The sequence below is a fragment of the Crocodylus siamensis genome, chromosome 15, assembly GCF_052110815.1.
Source record: "Crocodylus siamensis isolate JL-2025a chromosome 15, ASM5211081v1, whole genome shotgun sequence".
In the NCBI taxonomy this organism is placed as follows: Eukaryota; Metazoa; Chordata; order Crocodylia; family Crocodylidae; genus Crocodylus; species Crocodylus siamensis.
The window spans coordinates 13,777,248-13,804,741 of NC_143409.1; the positions used below are offsets into that span (position 1 = coordinate 13,777,248).

The window sequence follows — 27,494 nt, forward strand, 5'->3', positions numbered from 1 at the left end:
TGTGTTTCAGTGCTGAGTATCTAAATATCTCTAGGGATTGGTTTCCTTCATTTCTCCGAGGTGCCATATGAGCACTGCCTACTGTCAAATCTGACAATTTGGGCTAGGAACTGGCTACTGGGACCAAGACAGATGGAGGTGTTTTGAGGATTATGGGTTTGTTTGGTTTTTTTGGAAGGGGAAAAGTGACACCTCCCCAGCCAGAAGGAAAGGTGCCTTGGTCACTCCTGCTTTTTGTCAATGAAAAACAGCTAGGAACCTAATGAAACCCTCAAGATGCAGAAATAAATAAAACACACCACAAGGAAAGAGGCCTGGTATGATCACAGACATCTTGCTGCTTCCTATTATTCAGCATAATGATATCAGTCTCCAAGATTGTCGATTCATTCATTTTCTCCAAGGCTCCAATCTCACCCTGACCCTGTGTGAGCCATACCCTGGGTTGCAGAAGATGGAAACATAAAACTGGACATCATCAGCACATTGAGAATACATCCACCCGCGTTCCCCACCCCTCCATATCACCCACAAACACATTTGCTATGAGGGGTGACAGTGCAACATGCTGATGCACCCCAGAAGGAGGAACCTCAGTGTAGACGGGTCACTTAGCACTGCCCTCCTGCGAGAATAGAAGGGGCAATGGGTCTCTGCTTTTTTAATGCCCGGGGGAAGGGATAGGTGGTATTTGTGTGGCAGACTGAAGAACCTGCAAGGGATTTCAAGACTGAGGCTGCTTACCTTTCCATTTACTTACTATGGTGACTTATCAAGAGTTTAAGGGGACACTGTTGTCCAACCTGGCTCAAGAGTCACATTTTGTAGAAGGGAAAAATATATATAAAATCCTTGCAGAAATGTTTCCTTTTTTTTTTTTTTTTTAGTATCAGAAGATTTATTTTTACAAAAACATGCAAAAATTTCAAGTTGAAACATTTACCACCTAACTTTTGCATCTTGCAGAACATGGAAACATCCCTGGGTGAAAGCAGTAATTAAATGGTGTTTGTTTAAAAAAACTAGAGATGCAAAATAGTAAAAAAAATAAAAATAAAAATAAAAACCCAGTTTTCTTATCACTACCAATACCCTTTGTCAACTTCCACTGTCTAACATGAATCAAAAGCAGCTGAGGAACAAACAAACAGATTTCCTATGTTCCTAATAAGTATGATTTCTGAAAAGACCATCCATGCTGTCCCTCTTAAAAGACAGTGATGTGTATAAAAGGCTGCTGATGGTGCCTTTATTGTGTGATTTGTCTTGGTTTTTTTGAAGTACTTCTTTTTAGCAGATTACCATGTATTTACAGTTAGCATAATTATATCTAATTACTTAATTAGCATGAATATGTGTAATTACTAACTTTGAATATGTAATTATGTCAGGGCAGCCTGTAATAAATGAGGTCATAAAAAAGCCCTCATTAGAACTCTATGGAAGGACGTCTGCTCTGCCCATGTGGCAACCGCATCACGGTGCTAAGGCTGTACCAGGCCTAACAGTGGAAAATAAGCCAAGTGCCAGTCATTGCCAGTCAGAAGTAGCAGAAGCTCACAACAAAGCAGTCATCAAATGTCTCCAGTGCCATTGTTTTTACTGTGGAAGAAGCCTCCCATTCAGAGTTAGCAAACTCCCCCAAACTAACCATTGCTTCACATACATTCTCTTGATGGAGGTTCAACAAAAATTAAATCCTTTCAAGGACACAATTTCTCATGTTGAGACTCCCTCTTTTTACTGCTGCTCTGGAAGAGTTTCAAAACAACTAAAATTTCTCTAGAGAAACCTTTCCCAAGGTATTTGTTCTGGCTAAACAGGTACGACTGTAGAATTTGCTATAGTATTTGTACAGAGCCTAAAGATCAAGAAGTTCCCTTACTACCTGCAGGGTCCACTTGGTTATTTATGACTACACAAAGCAAGGTGAGCCTCAAAAGCTTTCCATACGACTTCTCAAATTTTTGATCTTAGAAATCTGCAGCTCCTCCTAATTGCCTGTTTTTCATCATCAGGAATCCTAAATGTAGATAGATGGCAAAACAGATCCCACCAAATCCAATGGGAATGGGCAAATGGGAGGTAGCATGGAAAACCTCCATTGTTATCACCGAGTGCATCTATTCCTGGTCAAAATAGTGACATCTGACCTCTCCCATCAGCACAACTGCAACCATGTACAATTTGTCCCAGGCAAACATCCATTGCTTTGTATTGATTGTGTGGTTAATTGTAGCAAAATGCCATTTCCTGCCCACAAGAACTGATAGTCCTTTTCAGGAAATGTTTTCAGGAGTCATGTTTTACTTTGTGACAAGCGCGGCTCGTGGGATGGATCCATCTGATCCACTGCTGAGTTTTTTTCTTTCTTCCATCTGATGACTTCTTTTCTTTACAGTCCCCTGGCCCAAACCAAGTTAGACCCACATCTTGTCTGAAGTGTATTATTACTAGATGGCAATGGAGCACAGATTCATCAGAACCTGCCACTCTTCCTGTGCCCTAAATGTTCAGTAAAAAAGATACATCCACCCAATCCCACTTCAGCAACCGGGGGGGGCGGGGAGGTGTGGGGGAGAAGGGCTTTATTGCAATCAAATCTGAGCTCAATATGCCCAGGCTACACCCCATCTAAGACCTGACCCCTGGTTAAAACTTCTGTCTTGGCATGAGAATCACTCAAGTAAAACTTTGGTTTATCTGAACAAGTCATTCCAAACCCTAGTGCAACCATTGCAATGTGCACTTGAAGCTTGCAGGATTACGGGGGCCAGAAAGGAGGGAAGGGGCAGAGTAAGAAGTCCAGAAGAGTCAGCCCTTCACAGTGTGGGGACAGTGCGATGCAGCCCCTGCTACCAACGAACAGAAGAGCGATTAAGACCCACACGCATCCCTTCTGTTCCCTTCGTTCTGGGAGCAGCAGCCAGGAGATGAAAAAGAAACCCCCCTGAAGCCAACACTCCCAGAAAGTCATAGGTGAGAGCGCCAGGTCCCACATCCTTCATCCTATTAGCAGAGAAAGGACAGTGTATCCATAGTCAGTAACAAATGTCTCTGTCTCCTTGCAGACAGCATTAACTAATGGCCCTGCTAGAGGAGAACCCACAGGACAGCATTGTACAGCAACAGCGAGAGGGGCCACAGCTCAGCAGGCAGCGAGCTGTTTTCCATATTTCATCTGCAATTCCATTATGCAGAACTAAGTGGCTGGGAATAAACATCCGTCATTCCCGTGTGATAAGCGATGTTTGTTAGTATAGAGGGTGACAGAAATCTATATCACGCCAATGTACTATTAATACTACATTAAACATATAGAGTTCTTTCTCCCCATTGTAGTTCGGTAATGGGTATCGGCATGTCCTCAGCCCAGGCGCCACCCAGCAGTATGGCCAGCCAACTGGTGATGCTGATGGGGTAAGAAGAAAGTAAAGCTAAAGTGGAGGAGAAGCCACATGAATGCAGGCATGGTGCATTAGCAAAACCAGTCTGCACAGGACAGAAGCTGGGCTGCAGGGTTTACTTGGAGCTAACGCCTTTGCTAATGACAGACTGCACAGACTTGCTCCCAGGCCGTGGATTTAACGGATGGGACTGATCAAAAGGAAAGTGCCTACTTGCCACTGATGTGCCCAAGCACTAAACCAATGCTTTTCCTAAATAGACTCTGCTGGGTACCAGTGGACTTCTGTCTCTCTCCTCCTGTTCAGCTCTCCTTCTGTGGTAGGGGTGGAAAAATGCAGTTGTGTCCAAGTTCTTGAGAGGAGAAAACAAGCTCTGTAAATGGTTAAAGGAATGAGAACAGCAAAACCATCCCAGGGCAGACACACCAGACCAAATTCAGGTTGGTTAGAGCCATGTGGGGAAAATACAAAACAAAAGGGAATCTACAACAGGGCTCCAAAAAGTCTGGCGATTTCAAAGGCGAAGTGCAAAAATATCCAAGGATTTATCCCTTCTCCACAGACAACAGAACCACTGAAGTGACAGGGAGGTTTGCTGGGGAAGATCTAAAAGACTGGGTCTTAAAATATAAAGAAACAGCAAAAAACAACCCTGTCTTTGGTCTCATAGCAGACACAGAATTAGGGACAGGTAATTTCAAAAGCTTCTGGAAAATCATTAAAGAGCTTTTAGCCTGCCAAGTCTTGACCATGGTTAGCACCTGAAGACGCATGTAAAGACTGGAGTCCTGTCTTCCACACTACTGGCCCTAGGCTGAGTCTTGGCAGGCAAGTCGAGAAGCAAGTGGTTTTCCATGAGCACGTGTATTTACAACGTTAAACTTTCCCCGTGTGGCCTGTTCCACGGGAGAAACGGATACAGATTACAGCCCTAAGTGGTATTGCTGCATGCTGAACTTTTCAGGTTTTAATTGTACCGAATCCGTGAAACATTTTCGCCAAATCCTGCTGTGATCTACTTCGCCTGCAACCCTGCTAAAATCTGATGAGACTCAGAGGGCATAACTCAGAGAAAAAACACGATCCTTTAAGCTGCTACCAACCCTACTAGAATGACGCTCACAAAACCACATGGTCACTTTGCACAATAGAGAGACAAGAGAAAGAGAGAAAACAAGCCAACAGTCTGCAAATCGCTTCGAGCTGAAGTGCTTTAAGAAACAGAGAACACAAACACGGCACAGAAGCACCACACTACTTCCAGGTTCCTTGGCTCCTTCTATCTAACCAACACCTCCTCCCCCGCTCTAGACAAACAGACCACGATACATACAATAAAAGAAAAAAAATCAAAGTGAAAGTCAGGCACGGTAATTGGATACACCCCATTGCTCTGGTGATTGAAGCGCAATGATCAGCAGCTTTGGATTGGAGGCCCAGCTCCTGATTTTCCTCTATGAGCTCCTGTGAAGGTAAGCAATAGGACTAGTCAGAGAGACCTCTCTGCATGAGAGGAAGGGTACTGCTCACCTTCGCCTGACTGTAAGAGAAGTGGCCATAAAGAATCAACATCCTGCCTAGCGCCCCACGCTGGGTGCATCGCTGTAGGCTCGGATGCGTGCTGCCTACAAGCGCCTCAGAGTTCGGATGTGGAGTCAGATTTCCTCGGCTTATGCATCAAGGTCTGGAAATCTGACAGGAGGCGACTCTGCAGAAACATATTTCCCACCTTTGAGCAGCCAGAAAGGCAGCGACAATAACTTTTCTTGCAACCTTTTGTGCATCCAGTCCTGGCTGGAACGAAGACATGCGGAAAAGATGAAAAATAATGGGAGGGGAGATGATCTGAACCTTCCACGTGGTACAGTTTGTTTCTGGAGATTAGAAAAGGGTGAAGAAGCAGAGACGGGATGGCACCTCCTCTATTGACTGAGTAAGGACTCCATGCTTGGGGCAGCAGTGACCCCAGGAGCAGCCATGGAAAGCGCTGACCCATATTCCCAAGGAAGCGTCCTTGTAATAGCTCTGATTTTCTTATTAGTTTATGAGGGCTCCTGCTCAGTAGGGAAGGAACTTCAGGAGTGGGTGAGGATGATATCGGTTATTTGAATAGACTGAGTTCACAGTGTACATAGGCATGGGGAGATGTGCTTTTCGACAGCCCCTGTATATAAGTAATAGAGATCTGGATCTGTTGCCCTCTTTCTCCAGAAGTTTTCCATGCATCTGCCCTGTCTGCAAAGCCTTCTGCCCCTGCCCTTTGGACAGCTGGAGGTCTAAGGAGGCAGCCCTGGCTACAAGGTGAGAAAATCTCTTGATGTCAGAAGGGGACCCAGGGAGGCAGCTGGTCTCTCTAATGCCTCGTGCTCCCAAGTTGCTCTTGTTACTGCCCTAGTAGAGTGGCCACTGCAGACATCTGTAGACACCATTTTCAGGTGCTGCTGCCTCATGTGGGGAAGGTGATTGGTGGGTGGTGACAGGAGGGTGAAGGTGGGGTGGAGGGTGAGGGTGGGAAGTCTCCTATATGTATGCTGTGATGCTTGAGACCTGAGATTCAGTTTGGTTTCTGAACCATACAAGACCCATTCTCCTCACCAACCATTCTTCCTCCTCTTTAACTTCCTCCTTGTCTTTTCTCCTTCCCTGACTCCTTCCCCACCCTCATTCTCATCGCCCCATCGCCAGAAGGATCCGACTGGATCAGGCACTTACATGTGTCTGGTTTGTGGCAGTTGTGGCCTTGTCGGAAGTACTGGGGGTTCTCAATGACCGGAATACGGGTCATGCCGATCACCACCGTGTCTGGGCCAGCATCCAACGATGACGGTGTGGTGATACCATGGTTGATATGATGGAGAGGGCTGGCGGAGTCCTCCTCACCGCTGATCACTGCCACCGGACCTAAAAGCATCACACAAAAAATCATCAGGTATAACAATGGAGAAATGAGAGACTTGGATCCCCCTATTAATTGCAATTCATGGTTCATGGGGTTAGCTTCATCAACTGGGAAAACATTATGTCCAACTTCCTGCATAGGGTTAATTATGCAGGGAAGCTCTCTGATCCTGAGTGATCTGCTCTCCCAGATAACACGTGAAGCAGAGGGATCCATCAAGTTCAGAGGCACCCGTCTGATAATCTTCGAGACTAATGCCCTCTGCTTCCAGAACAGCTACAGCACAGACCCCAGCCCTGCTCTCGGGGGTAGTATGAGATAGTCCAGTTCCTGGTCAAATACTACAATATTGGCCTGGTGCTTCCTAGGTTTCTAATTTATGCTCAGACCATCTCTCCCACTTGCTTAATCTCTCAACTCCACCCTCTTCTGGTCCAACCACACCTGCACTGACATAAACCTGATAGCTCCCCAAGGCCAGTCGTGGAGAGCCTTAGGCAAGCTCTAAAAGGAGGCAGAAGCAAGGTCTGCACTGAGCTGTGTCAAGCCCAGTGATTCCCCCCAATCTCTAATTTGCCTGTTTTCTTTTCAAGTACTTTTGAATTCCCATTCCCCAACTTGTTGCTCACTCACAGGGATGCTTTATTGATCCCACCATCCAGACACAGGGAAAGGTGGCAGGCCTAATGGAGAGGCCCAAGTCCTCTCGCCACAATGCCTCCCAAGCAAGCGCTGACTCTTGTTGCTCGGTGGGAACTGAAGTGGCGTGTGCCCCGTTGCCACAGTCTACTCAGATGACAATTCTACGAAAAACACCCCCTTTCTTCTCCCAAGATATCCAAACACCCAGCTCCACAGCCATCTTTAACATCCTAAACCTCTATACCCTCTCTCCTTGTAATTCCCACATCCCAAACACCCATACTTATATCACTGCCCTCTTGCAAAGACTACCCACTAAACCCCATGTGTTCACACCCCTGCAACCATGCATAACACACACATACAGCCAAGAACACAATGTCCAACTCCACACAGACACGTGCCATTTCCCAGATGCACACTGATGCCCTGAAGCTGACCTGAAAGCCATGTCCTGCTTCTCAAACCACCAGATATTTTACAAGCCTCAGTTATACTCTGATTTTAGGGTGCTGTTTTTTTACAGTTTTCAGTGCGGGAATGTCCTCAAGCCAGACACCTTAATGAAACTTCAGGGTTCATCATGAATGTATTTCCCCCTATTAATGCCACCGGCATGACCCTCCACACCTACACCCCCATCCGTAGGCCTAAAATCCCAAGCTCTGGCTACCTCTCCTGTACAAATGGGGGACCCTGAAGAGCTTAGGAAAGACAGCATTTCATTGCAAGCCTCTGCAAGGATGCACTCCTCAGATCCCTAATCAAACACACAGCAATTTATTCAGACACTGGGGGAAGAAAAATCCCAGCCAGCTGGAGACACTTCTCTTTTCTTTTCTGGAAGCTGCCAGAGGCTAACAGTAGGTCAACCCAAGATGAGCAGAGCTGCTGCATTCAGGCTTTAAACCCATTCAAGTTATCCTGCCTTTTACCTGCGCCACGTAGAAAATGTCTCTCTTCTGTCACTAATCTATTTCTAATTGCACAATTACTTTATTATGTGGTGCTAGTAACAAAGAAGAGAGTCTTCAAGTCATTTTACTCTCCCGGAGCTTCTGAGCGGATCCGGAGAATACGGGCTCCGCTCAGACATTCTGACTGCATTAATCTAGTCTAAAGCTCGCTCATTTTGCAGACTTCAAGTATTGTTTGTTCTTTCGAGCGGGACATAATAAAATTATTGTGTAATTAACGGATTCCTGGCAGCCGTGACAGGTGTTTTAGTCGCAAGGAAAAGTCTCTCCCTTTATTGTGAGTCTCTTTTGGCAGGTTCGTGCCTTTTTTTTTCCTCTTTTTTTGTAGTTATTTTCAGAACCCAGATAATTCTCAGCTCCTGTGACATTAGAGGAAACAGAAGAATTCAGCTTCTGCGCCACATGCTTCTGTTGGGAGTAGAACTGAACACAAGCAGCTATCAGGTGTTTTCAGTTTGCGTCGAAACTAAAAGGCATTCAAAGGACAAACAGAAAGTGCACGACTATGAGTGTCTGCGTGTGGACGTGCATGTATGTGCGCACTTGTCGTGGACCTGTGCACAACCGGTGTGTGACTGCAAGCAGCAGGAAGGGTGCTTTCTGGGGGTAACCTGCCCACTGGATGCTGAGAAGTCAGACACGGAGAAGAGGATGGCAAGCACTGCGGGCTCTAGCGATGGGTGAGAGCCACAGATCTCCATGACCTCAAAACTGTCCTATGGAAAACTGTTGCTTCTATTTAAATGTCTCTAGCCCTGGGGCTTCAACCACTCCCCTTACAAGATGGATATCATGCTGATCTACCTGGTTGGTCATAGATGCTTCCTTGGAATTTGTCTATATTCCTGTTATCTTCAAGACAGGAGAGAACTGGAAGAGGACTCCCAGGCTATCAAGTCCAGACCCCTGCATTGGCTGGCAACCATTCATCCAAGGAATCACTGGTTCAAACTCTCACACACAACTGCAAGGCAGGAAAGATTACATGCTTTGACCCCCTGCAACATGCCAGAGGTAACAGCAGGGGAGATGAAGACACCGACAATGCCCTGCCGCTGCAACCACAGAAGTAATTGGCTAATGTAGATTCAAAGGATCCTAGAAAGAGGACCCTGCTCACACTCTACAGAAGAAGGCAAAACCCCCCACAGTCCTTGAAAGTCTGACCTAGAAGGAAAAAATCCTTCCCGACTCCAAATCAATCTGATCTTGCACGGAAGAGCAAGGCTCACTGGGTTCCCATCCCATTGCTGCTAGCTCCTGAGCTCTGGGTTTTCGTCCTTCGTGGATTCCACACACAACTCACCCCTTCCCCACCCCGCCAAGCAGGCTGCCACCACCTCTCCCAGCGGCACCACGTACCAGCCCCAGTTCCCCCACCGGTTCTTCTAGGTCACCCTGTTAAACTGGCCATCGTTTCAGTCAGCCTGAAGAGACAACAATGTAAGCTATGGGAAGCAGCTTCACAGGGCTATGTTTGCATGGATGTTCTCCTGAACCTTTTAGCATCAGCTCAGTTCCTGATGTCCTAAATGAGGGATGTGGTGTGGTTGAAGGGATATGGTGGAACTGAGCAAAAAAGGTGGTTAACAGTCATCATGATTAGACCTTATTTAAAAATTTTACTATTTTGGTTGTACCTATTTTTTTAAATACAAGAATACCAGTAAAACCCACCTATAGTAGATGTTATTGTACCAGTCAGAAACTGTGTTGATCAATACAAAGTACTCTGATTTGTCGAGGAAAATACACTATACCAGCAAAAGGACTTTACTAGCAACATAACTGCTAGGCCTTTTGGTGGCTGAGCCATCAGTAAAAGCCTCTTCTCTGCTGAAGGAGCGTTGCCAGAAAGACGTGAAAGTGCGGACCTCAACTAAAAGACCCTTGAGATGCTCCCACCATAGCACGGTTTTGATAAACAGTGCTATAAATGTAGGCTTTGATTTTTGAAATATGCTGAGAAGCTAGAACTTCAACAGAGGTCACAGGCAGCTGCAGGTGTTCCCCACCTGTGTCCCATCAGCCCTTGGGAGAGCAAGAAATGCTACATGCTGAAACCTAGAGGAGCACATGTCGATGGCACTTGGGCTCTGGCTTGTTCAACACGTACAGGGCCTTTGGCCTCTAAGTCACTGACTCCCAATCGATCCCATCTTGGAGGTAATGGGAACATCCCCACCCCTTCTAATGACTCTCCGCTAAAATTACTCTCACCCAGGATTTGAACCGATAGCTTCTAAAGACTCACACAAAGGGACAGACTTTCCAGGATGATGTCAGGGAACCTGAAGAAACACCCTGGCCAGGGAAGAGAAGGATGCAGAATTCAGTTCTAGAGATGGCCCCAATTTAGTAATGCAGAAAATGATCCCTAAATGCCAGGAGTTTGTCTGGTCGGTTAGGAGCATTTGTACAGTGCTTTGGGATCAATTTGAAGAGAGCAGTGGAAATTGAGTGCATCCTCTTACAGACAACAGTGAAAGCACATGACATATCTTACAATGAAATGATGCTACTAGTGCATTTTGGTTTATCTCAGTGCAGTGAGACAAATGGATAATCCTGCACTGGTAGAATTTACTTAACCTCAAAAGCTCTGATGCCAAACTCAGAATAAGCATCACCTACAGGAAAAGCAGGAATTACAAAGGACGAATCCACAGGATGGTGATGATCATAGGCTCCTTGCAGATAATATACATCAGTCTGCCTCTGAGGACACAGCCATCTTTTGCCAAGACCAAACATACAACATACCGTGCTTGGTCCCCGCATGTCCAATGCCAAAAATACACAATAATGGTCAAAACAGAGATTAATTCTGGAAGCACTTATGATCCCTGGAAAATGCACAGCTGGAGACCAGGAGACACAGTTATCAGATAGCACCCAGCTACTTCCTTCCTCATGCACTCAAGACCAAGACATCATCAGATTAAGCACAACGCTCACAAGCAAATGTTCAAGTTTCCTCCATCCTTAGGATGATAGGAAGGTAGGACTGGAAAGGATCCCCTGAAGTCATCTAATCCAGCCCCCTGGTCAAGGCAGGATCATCTCTGACTGAGCCAACCCAGCCAAGTGTCTTCCTCATTTAGTTGTTATTTTATGCTTTTCTTACATTTCTAGCTCCTTGCCTTGTGCTTAGACATCTGCCAACCAACATATCACTCCATACCAACCAGTGACACTGGCTCTTGTGTTTTCTTTCTCCTAAAACCTCCCGTCTCCACCGTTGTGTAGCACAGGGCCATGTAGCTTTGATCAAAAATACCTTTCTTCCATCCAAAGGGCTCTCTAGAAGAAGGAGTGATGCTCCTTTCTATCTTTTTCATTCTCTGCTCCCATTCATGCCCCACCACCAAGCACTAGAAATTCCTGCATCATCTTGCCCCCTTCCCCAATCCTTCTCTTCCCCTTTTTTTCATCAAGGCTTCTTCCAGTTCTTCCCCAGAATTACTCCGATTCCCCACCCTCTCCTCCTGGTTTGATTCTGCCTTCACATCTGTAACCCATCCCTCTTTTCAGCTGCAAAGCAGATCCTTCTCCTGTCTTCAAGTTCCCCTGAAACTGCCATCCCTGAGAAAATATCCTATCAGCTTTTCTTTGTTGCAGTCTCCTGTGGTTACCCCTGTTTGTGTGTGTTTGGAAACTCAGTGACACACAGTACACCTCTCTGTCTATGTCTGCAAAGTGCCTGGCAAATTTACACAGTTATGTGGGTAATTTGTTATAAAAATAAAGTAAATAATAAATAGCTAAAGGAGCTCCTATTTTCATGACCACATCCTAATGGTCAATCATTTAAGGCAGTGAAGAGGTATATTTTCTGGCAGGACATACACATAACCACAGATTAAAGACAATAAGATAATGGTCACTTCATGAACCTCCATAACAATGAATTCTCCAAGCAGACAGGTGCAGAGAATCAAAAACACCCTCTTGTTAGAGAGAATAACCTCTACCAAGCATCCTCGGCAGGTCAGGCCGGTTCTTTAATAGGCCTGCTCATGACTGGAGCTCGCCCAAGCTGTAATATTTTTACTGGCAGTTAAATGGCCTTCAGAAAATAGTTTTTCCCATATCTGAAGAGGGGGGGACCCACAGTGTGTTTATCTTCTCGTCTGAGCTTTATGAGTCTCCTTCTGGTGAACCTAAGTGCCTATCTACACAATAACCAGGATCTTCAAAGCCAGCAGGAGAACAAGGGCACCCATTTCTCATTCCTTTCAATGGCAACTGGTCCTCCAGATGTCTCTGGTGATTCTCTGAAATCCCTGGGCTATCAGTGATGGCATATAATTCTCTGGCTTCATTTGCTGTACCTGTAGTTTGTAGTCTGGATGGGGCAGCAAAATGGATATGATTCCCAAACATGGTTCCAGAAGGTTTTCCCTCATCCACACTAGAAATAAGAAACAGCAGCAGAAAGCACAGGCCCTGATTAGGTCTAAGAGCTATGAAAGAGTGCATCCCACATTTCAGGACATACACACCCACACCAGAGGGAACTGACCTTTGGAATGGGATTTTTGATCTGATAATCAGCATAAAAGAACTAATTGTGCCATCCAAATTCCATTGTATAATACAAAGAGCCACATAATTAACCTATTTAATTAAGGATTGTATATGACCCATAATGGAGGGTGGGGGGAGGAACTTTGTCTACAAACTGGGTCACCACAAAATACATACCACATTCTGAAACAGACCTGGTTTTATATATTTTTATACACACACACACACACACACACTTTTATATATGAGAATACATATATAAAATATAATCCACCTTGTTAAATTTCTCTGGCTTCTAGCTTTGACCTCAAACTTTGACTGGAGCTTCTTTAGATCAGGAGACTTCAAATTAAATCCTTTGCATCAAAGGGTCATCTCACCAGCAGATGAATGTTCCCCAGACAGACCTTTCCAGCCTTGTATATATAGTCAATTTGCTTCAACATAATAATGAAGACATTGATTCCTGCCATAGGGATCATTAAAAACTGGGGTCTGTTATAAACACGGTTTGTTGTCACACATGTGCATGTGTGGGCTGAAATTCACACACACACACACACACACGACAACCTACCAGTAATTATAACAAACCCTTTTAATAACAAACCCTGGCTTTTAACAATTCCCAACAGCAGGAACTGATTTCTTCATTATTATGATGTAGCAAATTGATTAACCCAAGTATAGCAAACATCCTCTTTTAATGAACTTTTCTTCCCATCCTAGGGGGGTCATTATAAGGAGGGAGTATATACACACATATATAAATCACAGAGCAAAACAGCACCAACCTGCAGCTTCCCCCTCAAAAAGGCTTCAAAAATAATAATAAATTCAACCTTTTGCTGGAGTTGAAATCAAACACTGACTCATCCCCCAGGAGTGAGCCCTGTACCATCAAGCATGGGAACTGAAACTCATAAAACACAATAAGTGAAAGCACAACAAATACAATTAAAAATCTGGCTGTGCTCAGAGATAGATTGTATTTACTGTCTCATAAAAAGAGTCTTGTCCTGTCAGGCAAACAAAAGGAAATCAATTTCTTAATTTTTTATTGGCAGATGTAGGCGGAGGGCCAAGTTCGCACTCGATGCCTGAAGGCAGGGATTGGATTGGAGGCAGGTTGCCAATAGCTCCCACTTGCCCCTTTTCCCTCCTGCAAAGGGACTTATCTCCCCACCCCTTTCCTTTCCATTTTTTTTTTTTTTGCCTCTGGTGCTGTTGCCTCAGTCTTTCTACCTCTGATATCTATCTATCTCAGCAGATCACTGGGTCCTCTAGCCTGGAGGATTTCCTTCCCTGCAAAGTGGCTCTACCAATAGGCAGAAGAGACTTCAGACTCCCCCAAACCCATGTGCCACTACTTTTTGCATCCAGTTCAAACCACCCTTCCCTCATCCACACAGTTCTGTGCAACACCACTCCTGTCCCCAGCTGTGCAGTTCCTTCACACTGCACCCTCCATCTCCTCTGACCATATTATTAGGGTTTCCCTACCTTAGGAACAGCTTCCAACTGCATATCAGCCAAGTGCCAGGCTGTTTCTTCCTTACAGAATTCATGGTGATCAGTCATGAGCCTCACAGCTCCATCAACCCACTGCTACTCTTACTCAAATACCACTCGATGGGGGTGAGAAGTAGAACCAAAGGGACACAGCCAGGAGCACAAATGGCAGCCAGAGATGGGCCCCGATTCCTGAGACTTCCCCGATGCAAACCCAGACAAGGGTGCAAGAACAGAAGCTCTTCCAGAGAGGGGAATCGGCACACTACTTATGTTCAAAGACACTGTCCCGAACGAATCACACCCACCTCACACCCAGGGAGGCAGAAGAAGAGAAGAAAAGTGGCTGCATTTCAGCTGGCTCTGTAGCTACTGCTCCCAAACCTTCTGCCCCATGGACAAATAATATATAGTGTTAGCTACAGCTGGACTGCAGACAAATGGAGGGTTGGACAAGCCGCTCGCCTTTAATCAGGTTTAAGAAATGAGGCACACTGAAGAAGTTATCTACTTCTGGGCCACTTGCAGTGCTTCTTGTGAACCATCCAGGACAGAAATGTAAGCAGTTGTCTCACCTTGGTATAGATGCACACTAAGACCTAGACCACCTGGCTGAGAGCACATAAAGTAAGGGAGCCAGGAGGATGTACTACACAGCTCCTTGCAGAGCTAGATGAGCTTCTCTGTCACTGAATGAGCTAAAATAAATTAAGGTCTTGCCCAACTATAGATATTAATAATCCTATGGCACGTTTTAAAGGTGAAGGGGTGCTAGTTCCAGGGTTCTGCTCGAATTCTACTTCATGGACTTTCATTCCACCTCTCCAAGAAAAAAAGAAATAAAAAACATCATTAGATTATATCTGGAGTTTCTTTTCTTCTCCTTTGCATCTCCCATGCTTTTCTTCTCCTTTGCATCTCCCATGGGCCGTTTAAACCCCAGCTGTCCCACATGAGAACAGGCTTCATTTCTGTAGTAAGCAAATGACTCCTACACATACAAGGCTTCAAGTGATGTGGGATCCTACAGAATAAGGGGTGCCATGAAAATGGAAGCCATTCAAAGGATAATGTTTCTTTCTTTGCAAACTAATATTTTCCAATTATCTTTAGTCGTTCTTTCAACTGTGGATGGGATAATACACATTAATACTACAGAGGGTCATCTAACCCCACAAAGTGGCATCACACCCCCCTCGACCTCAAGGATTCTTGAGTCATAAAAATGATACAGTTTTCTCTAAATCTGTCATATTCCAGGGAACTCCTCTTTTGGGAGCATTTTTCCCCTCTCAGGAACTCCTCTTTTGGGAGCATTTTTCCCCTCTCACCTTTATTTATGGAGTTTTGACATGAATCCTATAAGCACTTGAACACTGAGAATGGAAACGTTAAGATCAAATCATATAAAATATAAAGTCAATGAAGACAATAGCACAAATACATAAATCCTGGAGTACAAGCAAAAGGAAATGCCTACAATAAAAAGATAAACTGAAAATTAAAAGGGAAGGCCTCCACCAAGCCCACACCCTGTGTGACAGCAACTCCAACTCCCTCACTCTATTGATAAGAACAGACAGGATAATTTTTACTGTATTGCCTAAAGCCCTAGGCCTACCTGGACCACGTGTCTCCAAATCGGGAAGAGCCATCTAGTGGGACTGTGAACATGACACTGTAGGGTTAAGCATCACAGTGCTTCATCCTTCCATCTAAGGATCTCAAAGCAATTTTAGGATTAACTAAGGCTAAGCTTTCTCCCAGAACACAGATAAAATATAGATGGGAATAGTTTTGCCTGTCTCCCAAGGAAATGCTTCAACCTCTGAGATGGAACGTGGCAGCTATTTAATAGCACATGGCAACAGGAGAGGAAGCCAAGCATATTTTATCTGACTGTAACTGCAGGACGGAAGACAATGTTTAATCACCATACCTTGCTGGCATTTAACCAGGACTGAGTAGCTAGCAGCGCTGTTCTTAAGCCATCTTTAGTCACTCTCCATGATTTCCCTCTCCAGCTTCCTCTGTTTACATGTTAAAAGCTGATTCTCTGCCCGCCAGGCCTGCACACGCATCCTGACATCTGAAAATCCAGCTGGGGTCTCTGTCTCATGCATCAGTCGCTAGAAAGAAATCTCCTGTGATCACATCCTGGCGTGGCAGAGTCCATGCCAGCAATATTGACATCCACAGAAGTAACAGGACCAGAAGCATGGTTTTGGCAGGCAAAGCAGCAAATCTGCCCTGAAGGCACAAGGAGAACAGGACAGCAAAGCAAGAGGAGGGGGCAATTTTTCCAGAGTCAGTGGCTGCCATTTTAATTACTCAATATGTCCTTTGGACCCGATTCTCAGAGTAGCATGTGTTCAAGACTTCTAACAACGTCAGGCATTTTACTTATTGAATTCCTCTTTATATGGGGAAGACACTGGGATTTAATTATGGCACTGACTTCCCAATGAATCCAGTAAGAAGCCCTGTGTATCAGTGTTGCAGAGACTGTAGATACATGCTGTTGCCGTACCCAGCTGAAACGGAAAGAACCAGGGTGTTGCCTAGATGGGAGGTCACAGGAACCCACTGCTGCACCAACATCTCACTGTAAGCAGTGCACGGTGTGCCAATCTGCATTGTCTATAGTACAGACGTGCTGGTCGCCACAAACACCGAAGTAGTACAAGACCCAGAGAGGGCCATCATGGTGTTTAGGAAACATTCAGAGGCCCGACTTAGGCATGGTTACAGGCAAACTCACAACTGCAAATGCCAATCCTCCACTTCAGATCATTTCTCTAGTGGACCCAAACAGGACAGAAGGCCCTTTGCTGTTCATTTGCTCAGGGTGGCTGTTTGCTGCATGTAAACATGAAAGTTCATTGGGTCAGGTTTACAACCAAGATGTAGGCTTACAACTGCCATTGGCAGTCCTGCACCATTGAAGGGAACGGATTTGGGGCTAGGGACACACGTGGAATGAAATGTCAAGCCAAGGATACACCTGCCTGCTTGGTTTGCTATCCCTGCAGAGACTCAACATCTGAGCATGTTTTTCCAGGACAGCTAGAAGCTGGCAAGTCTGGCGGGTCCTCCACTGATACAGCTGCTTAGCACATCTGATGCTATCACCTAGTGCTGCCTCTTATCCCTCTTTGGCTCAGCCTGGCATAGTGGGTGCTTCAAGCAAATACACCTGAGAGGTATTTTGTCTGGATCTAACAGAGAGTGGAGCCCAGCAGTAGCTGAAGTCTTGGAAGAGATGGGCATAGCTGGGATTCTCAGTTGATTACATGATGAATTCCTCTTCTCCTTCCACCTGGCAGCCACCACTTGCCATTACCTTAACTCACTTCAGGCCATGCTTCATCTTGTCAGATCTTCTTCACCACAATCGTGGGTCATCTGAGCCATGAGCTCCCAGCTGTGCAGCATCCGCCTGCCCCGTGGTCTGCAGTCCACGCCCCAGGAGCTCAGCCACCACCACGCCAAGTTTGCTACTCTTTCATGTCATTTTTCTTGTCTCCTGTTTTTGAAGGCAGAGTCCTAATGCTGTCACCTGGAGGGCACCTTGAACTCCAGAACCGTGCACACTTTACAATGTGAGAGACGGGCAGTTGCTGGGTAAAGGCCTCAGCAGTGCCTATTAATCTCTTGGCTCACTCATCCCTATCACAGACACACCGTAAAAATGATATAAGCATTTCATTCAAACGGCACTGCAGAGGGAGTGGGACGAGAGCACGCGGTGGATTGATTTCCAGTATGTCTGCTCTTTACCTTCAGGTATAAATACAACAGAAAAATCAATCGGAATAACAGCATATCAGCTTTCTAATCTCTTCTGTTCATAAGGCGCGTTTTATACACTGCAGAAATTGCTACACTACATCTGCACGCATGCACGCACGCACACACACACACGTGTACGTGTTCCTCCTCACATAAAAGCTGTCACCTCTGCCCGTGAGCACACTCACACATGCATCCATTCATGCACAGGTTTCAATGAGACTCTTTAATAAAAGGGCTTTACGACATTCAAATACCAAATGTCACCTTTACCATTTTACAGTGGGATATTTGAGGCCCAGATGCTCAGCGAGTGGCATGAGGGTACTTCATCAAATTCACAACAAAGCCAGCACTAAAACCCAAATTCCCTGACTCCACTGACTACAGACACATGTTGTCACTTGCTCACTCACTTATACATGCATGTTTGCTTAACCAGGTGGAAGCAGGTTAACACACAGACACTTGCAGTCACCCAAACACTGGCTTACCCAGGCTTGCATGCACGTGGTGCTCACGGACCATCTCACTCACTCATCTCTGCTCATTCACCATCATCCACAGGTAAAGGTGAGGAGAAGGACACTCAGCATCGTAATGCTCCTTGTGTGAGAATCACCCTGGCATTTCACATGCCATTTGCACCATTTGTGCCCTCAAAGATACCCAAGTGCGATTCTATCCAAATGTCCAAGCCATGAGCATGAGCAGCCCTCAGAACCAGAGCTGACTGTTCAGGGTTACATGCATCCATGCACATGCTTGTGCTCTCACACACACATGCACATACACACACACAGACACTTCCTTTTCCCTTCTTTGTTTCCAATTTAGCATTGGCCCAAGGCTGTTAATCTCGTTCCTGGCCCCCAGCCATTGCAGAGTGCAACTGTGACAAACTGATAAACACTTTAACCAAGCCCTGACTCTTGAATCCAGGCATACAAAGAGCTGAGCTACAGCAAAGGACTGCTTGGCATGGAAACAAGGGGAAACTTTCCACACACACACACACACACACACACACACACACAGCAGCAGCAGCAGGGTTGCACTCATCTAACAGAAGACTCCAGCTCATGCACAAAGCCAGACCCCTGGTTCTGTCCCCTTTATAATCTGGTCAAAAGCTACTGCACCCACCTCTACATAATTAGTTTGAAGCACTAGGAAGTAAAAGGTTTGAACCTGTTTAGCCTTCCCCATACTCTGTAGCTCAGTCCCCTGACTTGGCTCAAGTTGCAGCATAGACAGAGCCTTAGTAACATAAGCTTTGCCACTGGATCAGACCACTGGCTCATCAAGTCCATTTCTGCACCCAAGGCATCTGGTTACCTGGGAGGTGCCAGGCACCCGCTGGCAGCACCAGTGACCTGCAAGGAGTTGCATATTGACACCTGGTGAGAAGAGTACCTTGGCAATAGCAGCTCTGCTAGCGGCTATCTCTCAGTCCCCGGTGGTCAGCGAGCTGGTATCTGGTCTCCAGAGGACAGGGCCATCACCAACTGACACAAAGGGGAAGATTTGTGGCATTTCTCATTATTCAGCTTTGCTGGTGTTGAACACTCAGTCTCCCCCCCACCCCCCTTACTCCTGTTGCTGCGGGCTGCCAATCTACACGCCCACCATCACCCCCTCCCCTCCCAACCCAGCCAGTGTGAGATCAATCTTGGGACGTCTTGATCTACTTGGAAAGCTTAACTGCCATGAAAGTAAACCACTCGTCCTCTGGCTCCAATCTCTTACTGAAATTAGTGCCAATGGAAGTGTCAGTATCAATTTCATAATGTTATTGGATGAAGGCAAAGCTGGGCCAAGTCCCATATTCCTGACGGGCCATCAAAGTGATGGGGATTATGGGTAGGGAGACAGACAGCCCTGACAGGAAAGGCAATGACTCAAGATCAATTATACTGACAAGCCTATCTTTAAGCCACATCACTTAATGCTGACACCAGTGCGTTCTCCATGGAGAGGCGAGGCCCATATGCAGAAGAGTCGTACTCCCTCCAACGTAACCAGAGACCCCTGGAGTCCTTGGAGCCGTGCATCCCTTCCCCAAAGTATCCAATTTATGAGACTCCAAAGACAGTGAGGGATTCAGCTGTCATTAGAAGCCATGCGTTTTCAAGCTTCCCTATTTTTGGTTTAATTTTCTGTCAAGATAAAAAATCATGTATTTTTATATATAAATTGGATATGTAAAAAATATCCCTCCCCTTGTGTTCCCTCAGAGCAGGAGAGGGTTTTCAAACTGAAGGAACGTTCAGAAACCGAAAGTACCTTGCATCACATATGCTGTTTTTCTTTTCCTACATTTTGCAAATTATTCAGCCTGAGCCGTGAAACTAGACTGGTCAGTTCCACCATCTGGTTCTCATGCACTAATTAATAAAGCTCGGGGTTTTTTTTCCTTCCCAAACAAAACCTTTTCCTTTCTTTCTGTGATGATTTCCCTTCAAGTGGGGGAGAGTAAAACCATGTAACCTCTTTGTGTGGCCAGTCACCAGAGGGCTGCACGTGACAGGGAGGTTATGCTTCCAACTGGCCATTTGCACGCACAACGACTGCAGCCATGCACGCACCCACTTTCATCGATTGTGCAAACCAGGCACATATTTGCAACCCAAACTTTCGAAAGTCAAACTCGGAGGATGTTTGCATTCAGGCCAGAACAGATTTTCATTGTAAATTCACAGATTCATAGACACTAGGGCTGGAAGGGACCTTGGAAGATCATCGAGTCCAGCCCTCTGCCCCAGGGGTAGGAAATCAGCTGGGGTCACAGGATCCCAGCAAGATAAGCATCCAAATGTGTCTTGAAGGTGTTCAAACTGGGTGCTTGAACCACCTCTGGCAGCAGACTGTTCCAGACCTTGGGGGCTTGGACAGTAAAGAAGTTTTTCCTTATGTCCAACCTGAAACAATCCTGGAGGAGTTTGTGACCGTTTGACCTTGTCACCTCTTGAGGCGCTCGGGTACAGACATTCCCCCAGATCCTGGTGAGCAGCCCTGATAAATTTATAGGTGGCCACAAGATCACCCCTAAGCCTGAGCTTTTCCAGGCTGAAGAGCCCCATGGCTCTCAGTCTGTTGTCATAAGGTCTGTTTTCCTGACCTCTGATCATGCACGTGGCTCTCCTCTGGACTCTCTCAAGCTTCTCCACATCCTTTTTGAATTGTGGAGCCCCAAACTGGACGCAGTACTCCAGCTGCAGCCTCACCAAGGCCGAGTACAAAGGCAGAATAACGTCCTGGGATTTGCTCGAGAAGCATCTATGGATGCACGCCAGCATTTTGGTCACTTTACTAGCCGCAGCATCGCATTGCAGGCTCATGTTCATCTTGTGGTCAATGACGACCCCCAAGTCTCTTTCTTCCATAGTGCTAGCCAGCATAACACTGCCGAGCCTATCAGGATGCTGCAGGTTTTTCCTCCCAAGGTGGAGAACTTTGCATTTTTCAGTGTTAAATTGGAAGTCAAACCAGTCTAACTTATTTAGTTCTTTGGAGTGATGGAAAATGAAACGTTTCTGATTTGGGGGTGATGGGGAGCATTTTTCTCTGTGCAGAACTCCTCTAAATGGCCCATCCTAGTGATGTCATCCTCCCTGAGCATTTATGCCCTTGCAGAATAAATATTTTTGCCTCCTGAGGAAACCAAATGTCCCATTAAATTGTGTAATGGTTTGTATCCTTGAAGCTTCTCCCTCTTACATTTATTAGATTCTTCTGGGGCATAAACTTCATATTAGAAATGTCTACAAAAATAAGCAAACAGAAAATAAATCCCTTAAGACCACTCCAGCATAGTAAATAAATTGGAAGAGAAAACAAAGCCCAGTATTTATACAGTCTCCCCCTGCCGGTTGCCTGGGCTGGGTTGGTACAGCCAGGGTCACTGAGGCACAAATCGGGTGATAAAGAGCAGCATTAGGAGTGTCAGGCTTGCCTGGAAGCATGGAGAGAGAATCAGCATTTGCTAAAGCGAACAAGATAAAATTGATCAGAAAATAAATGAGGTTTTGCAGGGCTCCAAGAGGCCACTGTAAGCAACGGGGAGATGGAGGGGGCATGAAATTCCTGCAATACAGAGAGATGGTATGAAGACTTTTTGGCTTGACTTCTTTAGGTCCCAGAGGAACTCATGTGTTTTCCAGGACATCACATGTTATGGTCAGCAGCTCTGAGTCTGAGATCTGAACACAGATTATATTTCCCGTTCCAAGAGTCTAGCTGCACGGCTTTAAAAAAACCCAAGAACTAGTGATAGCACCAGACACAGGATATTTCTGGCATTTGGGGCCTGATCTTTTCAGCCAGATTTGATTTCTCCATCGCTTTCTCCAGGGCTGTCAGAAAGCACAATAGCAAAGCTGGCTCCGAGAGGATGACTAAAAAACTCTATGCTACCAGCAGGTTTCCTGCTAATCTGAGCTGAAAACACAAAACTCCAGGCACTCTTCAGCCTTACTTGGCACGTACGCGGACTTTAGAGAGGGCTCTGCGGCCTGCTCTGATGGGAGGAGATAAAACCTTCAGGGACTGAGGGTGTTTGGTGCTGGGAGGTGGCGGGGCAAACCACTGCTCCTCCAGGAATGTGATGTGCCGCTGAGACAACAGCCTAAATAACCCCTTTAATAAATTAGAGAGCTATTCATTTAAATGGCTTCCATCGGCCCTACGCTGCCAGTTAATCTGTAATTCAGATAGATCAGTCAGGAGGCAGGAGTCCAGCATATAAAATGATTAATTCCTCCAAGGGCTGGGGATTTCACTTTCTAAACAGCATGGCACACGGTGTGCATGCACGCAGCTCCCACCGGAGGTCAGGAGGGAATGTCACCTGCATTTAGATGCCGGAGCAAGCAGGCGAAGGCAAGGCCCAAAGCCAATTGGGACTGCATACAGCTCCAACGTAACCTTCTCGGTGAGCTCTCGCACCATCCACGGCCTTTCAGCTCTGGAAGCAGACTAGCACACCACCAGACAGAGTCTGCTTTCCCCAGCCTGCCAGGCACTGACCCAGACCTCCCCTCTTGGGAAGAGGCTTTCAGGTCTAATGTCAGAAGAGGACGCCTAAATCCAAACCGAAGCTCCAAAGCAAATAGCCTGACTTTCAGCATTGCATCCTGACAGCTCCTGGAGATCTCAGTTTGGGCCAAGCCGAACAACAGGTGCCTATAACCGGTGTAGGGCAGGGGCTACAATTCCTGACACTACCAGACTATACCTAAACCCCACCCTGGTCCTTCAGAGTATTATTTGAAGGATAATTCTGCTCTGGCGTGAACAAATGCGGCTCCACTGGCTTCCCAGATTTGCATCCTGGACACTACAGCTTCCTAAGGTGCAAAGTGAAGAAGAGAGATTTGAGTCCAGTGAGCGGAGGTTGTAAGTGAAGAGGACATAAAGGGATGCTTCTTGTGTCACAGGTGCAGGGACATGTCACATGCAGGGATAAGTCACAGAAGAAGGAACAAGGAAGAATATGCCAATGAATAAATAAACTGCGCAAAGGGACTAGCCAGGAAAGGGAGAGAGGAATGAGGAACAAAAGGCAGCAGGCTGAATGCGCTCTGATGAGCAAGAGTCAGCAGCTAAGAGAAGGCATCAGAAAGCCTGAGGTACAATCCAGCAGATTCCCCATGCAGGAAAACCAGCAGATACAGACTGCCTGAATGTGTGTGTGCATGTTTGTGTCTCAGGGATGGCTGGATAGAAAGAAAGAGCATCAACTCCCAAGTGATGACAGCAAACAAGGGGAAAACCTTACTGACAGAGATAGCTACAGATGCTGAAGAGAGTCAGGGCTCAGAGAAGGGCCTTGGTCATTCAGGGACTCTGTGGCATAAGTGATGGCCTGCCCAAAGGAGATGAAGGAAACAACAGCCAAGAGGCTTTTCTGGCTAAATCATGGGCCAGCCCTGCCTCACAGAAGGGACCTGGGTCAGAGGAGCCCACTTTGCAACTCAAGCTGTCCACATTTAGTGTATGAAACCAGAGCAATCCTCCAGCCAAATACCTGTCTCCAAACACATGTCCCATGTCCTCACCAGCAAATGCATCAACATCCTGAACGCTGGTGGGAGGGAAGATGCCTCTTGCTCATCTCTGAGCCAGGAGGACAGAAGAAAGCAGGGGCGTTCGACATTTACCTCCACGACTAATTAAAGGGATGTAAAGGACAGCATCTGTCATTGAAGCAAAAGCGTCGGTATGTGTCGCGCCTGCTTCCCCCTCCCCGGAACGCGGCTCTCAGGTTTGGAGATTCGTTTTCTCCGGTTGTTTTTGTAGCTTATGAGAGGAGAAAATGACAACAGCACCGTGCTGGGAAGTCAGAGCCAAACGTGTTGAGGCCATACGACTCCTCCATCTGCACCATCTGAAGGAGCAGGAAGGTAGTAAACAGAGTCTTTGTCTCCAGCGTGGCGAGGTGTGGGGGAGACCAAGTCTGCCCAGAGCTGGCAGCAAGTGGGACATCGGCCATTTATGTCTGCTGCACACCGTGCCACGTGCCCTTCCCCTAAAACCTCCTTGCTATGCTTGCATGCTCTGAGCACCTGGTGGCAGACAGCCATCACACTGCTCTGAGTGAGCAAGGGGCTGCCAAATGTAGCAGCTCTCCTAGCAAGAAGCGCCAACCGCACCGCGCTGCTGACACCCCTTGTAGGACGTGCCGTGTCCTTGCTAGCCCTGGAGACACAGGGATGTGGCTGGGGTCAGGGAGATGTGGTGCTGGAGGGGCCTTTCAGAAACAGATACCAAGCCACGCAGAAGCTGTGGTGGAACTCAGCTGCTTTTCATGCGGTCTAACTGGAGACATGGAGCCATCATCAGGACTAAGCAGGCAATGGAGATGCATCTCCAGAGCTCATGAACTGTGAGTCTTTGGGGCCAGGGGGGTTAATGGAGGTGACCAGAAGTTGACTCACGGGGCAGACCTAGTGACTAAATGATGAGGTTCAGAAGCAAGAATAAGCCTGGAGCATCCCTGGGGAGGGGCAGTACAGATGCACCCAGCGCAGCAGTCTCTGAAGCACACTCCTAGACCCGTGGCATCTTCTCTCCATTCCCCCAGCAGGGCTGAAGCAGCCAGGCTACCTTGTAATGATGTCTTAAGACCCCACCTATTTTTCTTCTTGCTTTGTCCTCTCACCACTTGAGGCAGCCATCATTAGGATAAGTCCTCCTTCCTCCACTACAAGGCCACTACAGTGACCCGCAGTCACCTCACCCCCTCAACCAAGTGGCCAAAGCCGTTCTGCCTTCAGCACCATCCTAGCCCATGACCAAAGATCAGGAGAATGGCTTAGATCTCAGTCTTTGAGACAGCAGCCTGGTTCTCAGATGTCCTCAAGATTGAGCCTGATCCAGGTCCTTTGGCCAGGCAGGGTTGCCCAAAGCATCCTGGCTCTTGTAGGCCCAGTGCACCTGCAGAGGGGCTCTCGCATGGCATGGCAGAGCGCCCTCGGAGCCTGGCATGGCCGAGCTCACATGTCTCTGTCATATTCACCATCTGTTTGCTTGCTTTCTGATCCCCTGCTCCTCCTGGCTATGTTCAGAGACGTCTACCTGTTCTCAGAAAGCTAAGCGGGGCTCTCAGTAAACAATCTTCATGCAGGGGAGAGAGGAGGGGAGAGGGGTGGGGTGGAAATCAAAATTTAATTAAAGACACTTTTGCTCCAGGGCCTCAGAAAATTACAAACTCATAAATCTCTTCCTAAATGCCCAGAGCGGTTGCTACACCAGGCCGCCTACCAGTCCCACTAGGGGGGCCATAAACTGCAAGCACATAGCTCGCTGCCTTTCTCCCCGCTCACCCCCTCCACCCCGCATCCTTGAGCGGCCTGTCAAGCGTATGACAAGTGTGTTTGCAAGCAGACGCCATCAATCTCTGACCCTGTTAGCTGAGGAGCAATCCACTGGGTGCAGGGAGCTGCTCGTTTCGTCTGCAGCCTGACACCGCAACGGATGGGAGCAGGACCGGGACAGCGGAGGCCAGAGCATGAGGACAAGGGGCTGACGAGTGGGTTAGGTCTGAGCAAAGGGGCCCAAGGGCAATTTCCTCAAATGGAAGGGGGGTTAGAAATGCTTTTAATCAGAGAAGTGCCCCACAGAGCGGGAGGCAATGTATCATGATCCAGGAGAGTGCACAGGGCAGAGAGGGAGAATTGGCCACCTCCATTACCAATCACCCTGCTCAGGATTTTTTTTGAGCAGCTGATAGGATCATTTTTTCGTGATTTCCTAGTTGGCCTAATAAAAGGTCTCATCTCTGAACCAAGAGTTTTAGAGTTTTGCATTGCTGTTTAAGTGAGTGCATGTATTTCATTAAATACATACACTCATATAATAAAATGTGTGTATATGCATACATAACGCACACACATAGTATGTATATAATACACAAATATATAGACACGTATACATTTTTGGTCCAAGGAGTATTTTACTTAGGAAAGGCCCTACCTTTTAAGAGAGGAGGAGGGGAGAATTTATTCTCAAAGGCCCATTCAATAACAGTAAAGCCAGGAATAAAGTTGGCCAGTTAGTGATATGTCCAGTGGCACTTCTTTTTTTGTTTCTCTTTAATGTGGATACCTGCCAAATATCTGCTGGCCTAAGACCCTCAAACTGATCCTACACTAAAGCAGGCTTCAAGTCAATGGCACCGAGGGCTGAATTTGAACCACAAAACTAAAAGTGTCAAGAGCTCTAGAGCCCAACACTGTCCCCAAGAACTAGTTATCTAGCAGCTAACTAGTTTGCTCATACAGCGAAAGCTGTTCTCTAAGACATGGAATTCACTGCGCTAGATTAGAAAGTCCTGCTGACTTTCAAGACGGCAGTGCTGATACACAGCAGATGAGGGCCAAGTTGCCCATGATACCGGAAAAACAAAACCCTCATGAGTCTTTGCCATTACTAGAACCAAACCTTAAGTAACTGAACCTTTCTGAAAGATCAGAAACACCCCCTTCACTTTTCTTTTCCATTTGTGTAGCTAGTCTCTGCCTTCTGATGTTGACTGTGATTAGAAGCAGAAATCCCACAAGCTGTCCTGGAATATCTCTGGCACCGAAGTGCTTCAAGAAAGCCTGCTCTCAGGAGAGCCCTAGCCAGGATTTCCAAACTCAAGTCTGAGAGTTTTGAAACATTTTAGACATGGGTCCAAACTAAGCGATAACAGTTTCCAAAACAAACATGCATTCCTAATATCTTAAAATAATAAACAGTGAGGGGTGAATCTCATCACCGGTACAATTAACAACACGGCTGAAACGTCGTTCTGTGCCTCGACTCCACCGTAGACCAATTGCAAAAGTTTGTTAAAGTGGTAGGAGGAGGCCACCGCTCACCCAGAGTCTCATTAACTTCAACTTACATGCAAGCCCTGCAGAGGTACATGCAATCAGCAGGACTGCTGTCCCCGGCTACGCTGTGGTCTATTTCTCATCGGACTGGACATACACAAGAACAGAGGGAAAATGGGCTCCCAGGCAGGATACTGTCAAGAAGACTATTTACACCACTTAATTACATCATAATCCCTCCCTTCCTAGAGCACTCAAGTAGGCTGGGACTGAGGTGGAAAGCCTGAAAAGCCAAGGAGAGTGGCCTACGGAAAGCAGCCCTTCCTGAGAAAAACTTCAGCTGCCCACTCTGGGCTTCCTCCACTCCAGGGAAATAGCATTGAAAGCCCAGGAGCAGGAGCTGAACTAGGAAACT

General features: G+C 46.6%; 1 protein-coding gene across 4 annotated transcripts in view; it reads right to left on the reverse strand.

Moving 5' to 3' along the window:
* The window catches only part of NTRK3 (neurotrophic receptor tyrosine kinase 3), a 298,100-nt gene that overhangs the window by 115,862 nt on the left and 154,744 nt on the right, over positions 1–27,494 (reverse strand). For all 4 annotated transcript variants that reach the window (XM_090028540.1, XM_090028539.1, XM_090028542.1 and 1 more), the window contains one exon: positions 6,120–6,308. In XM_090028540.1, the coding sequence (XP_089884666.1) occupies positions 6,120–6,308 (189 nt within the window). The remainder of the gene's footprint in view (positions 1–6,119; positions 6,309–27,494) is intronic.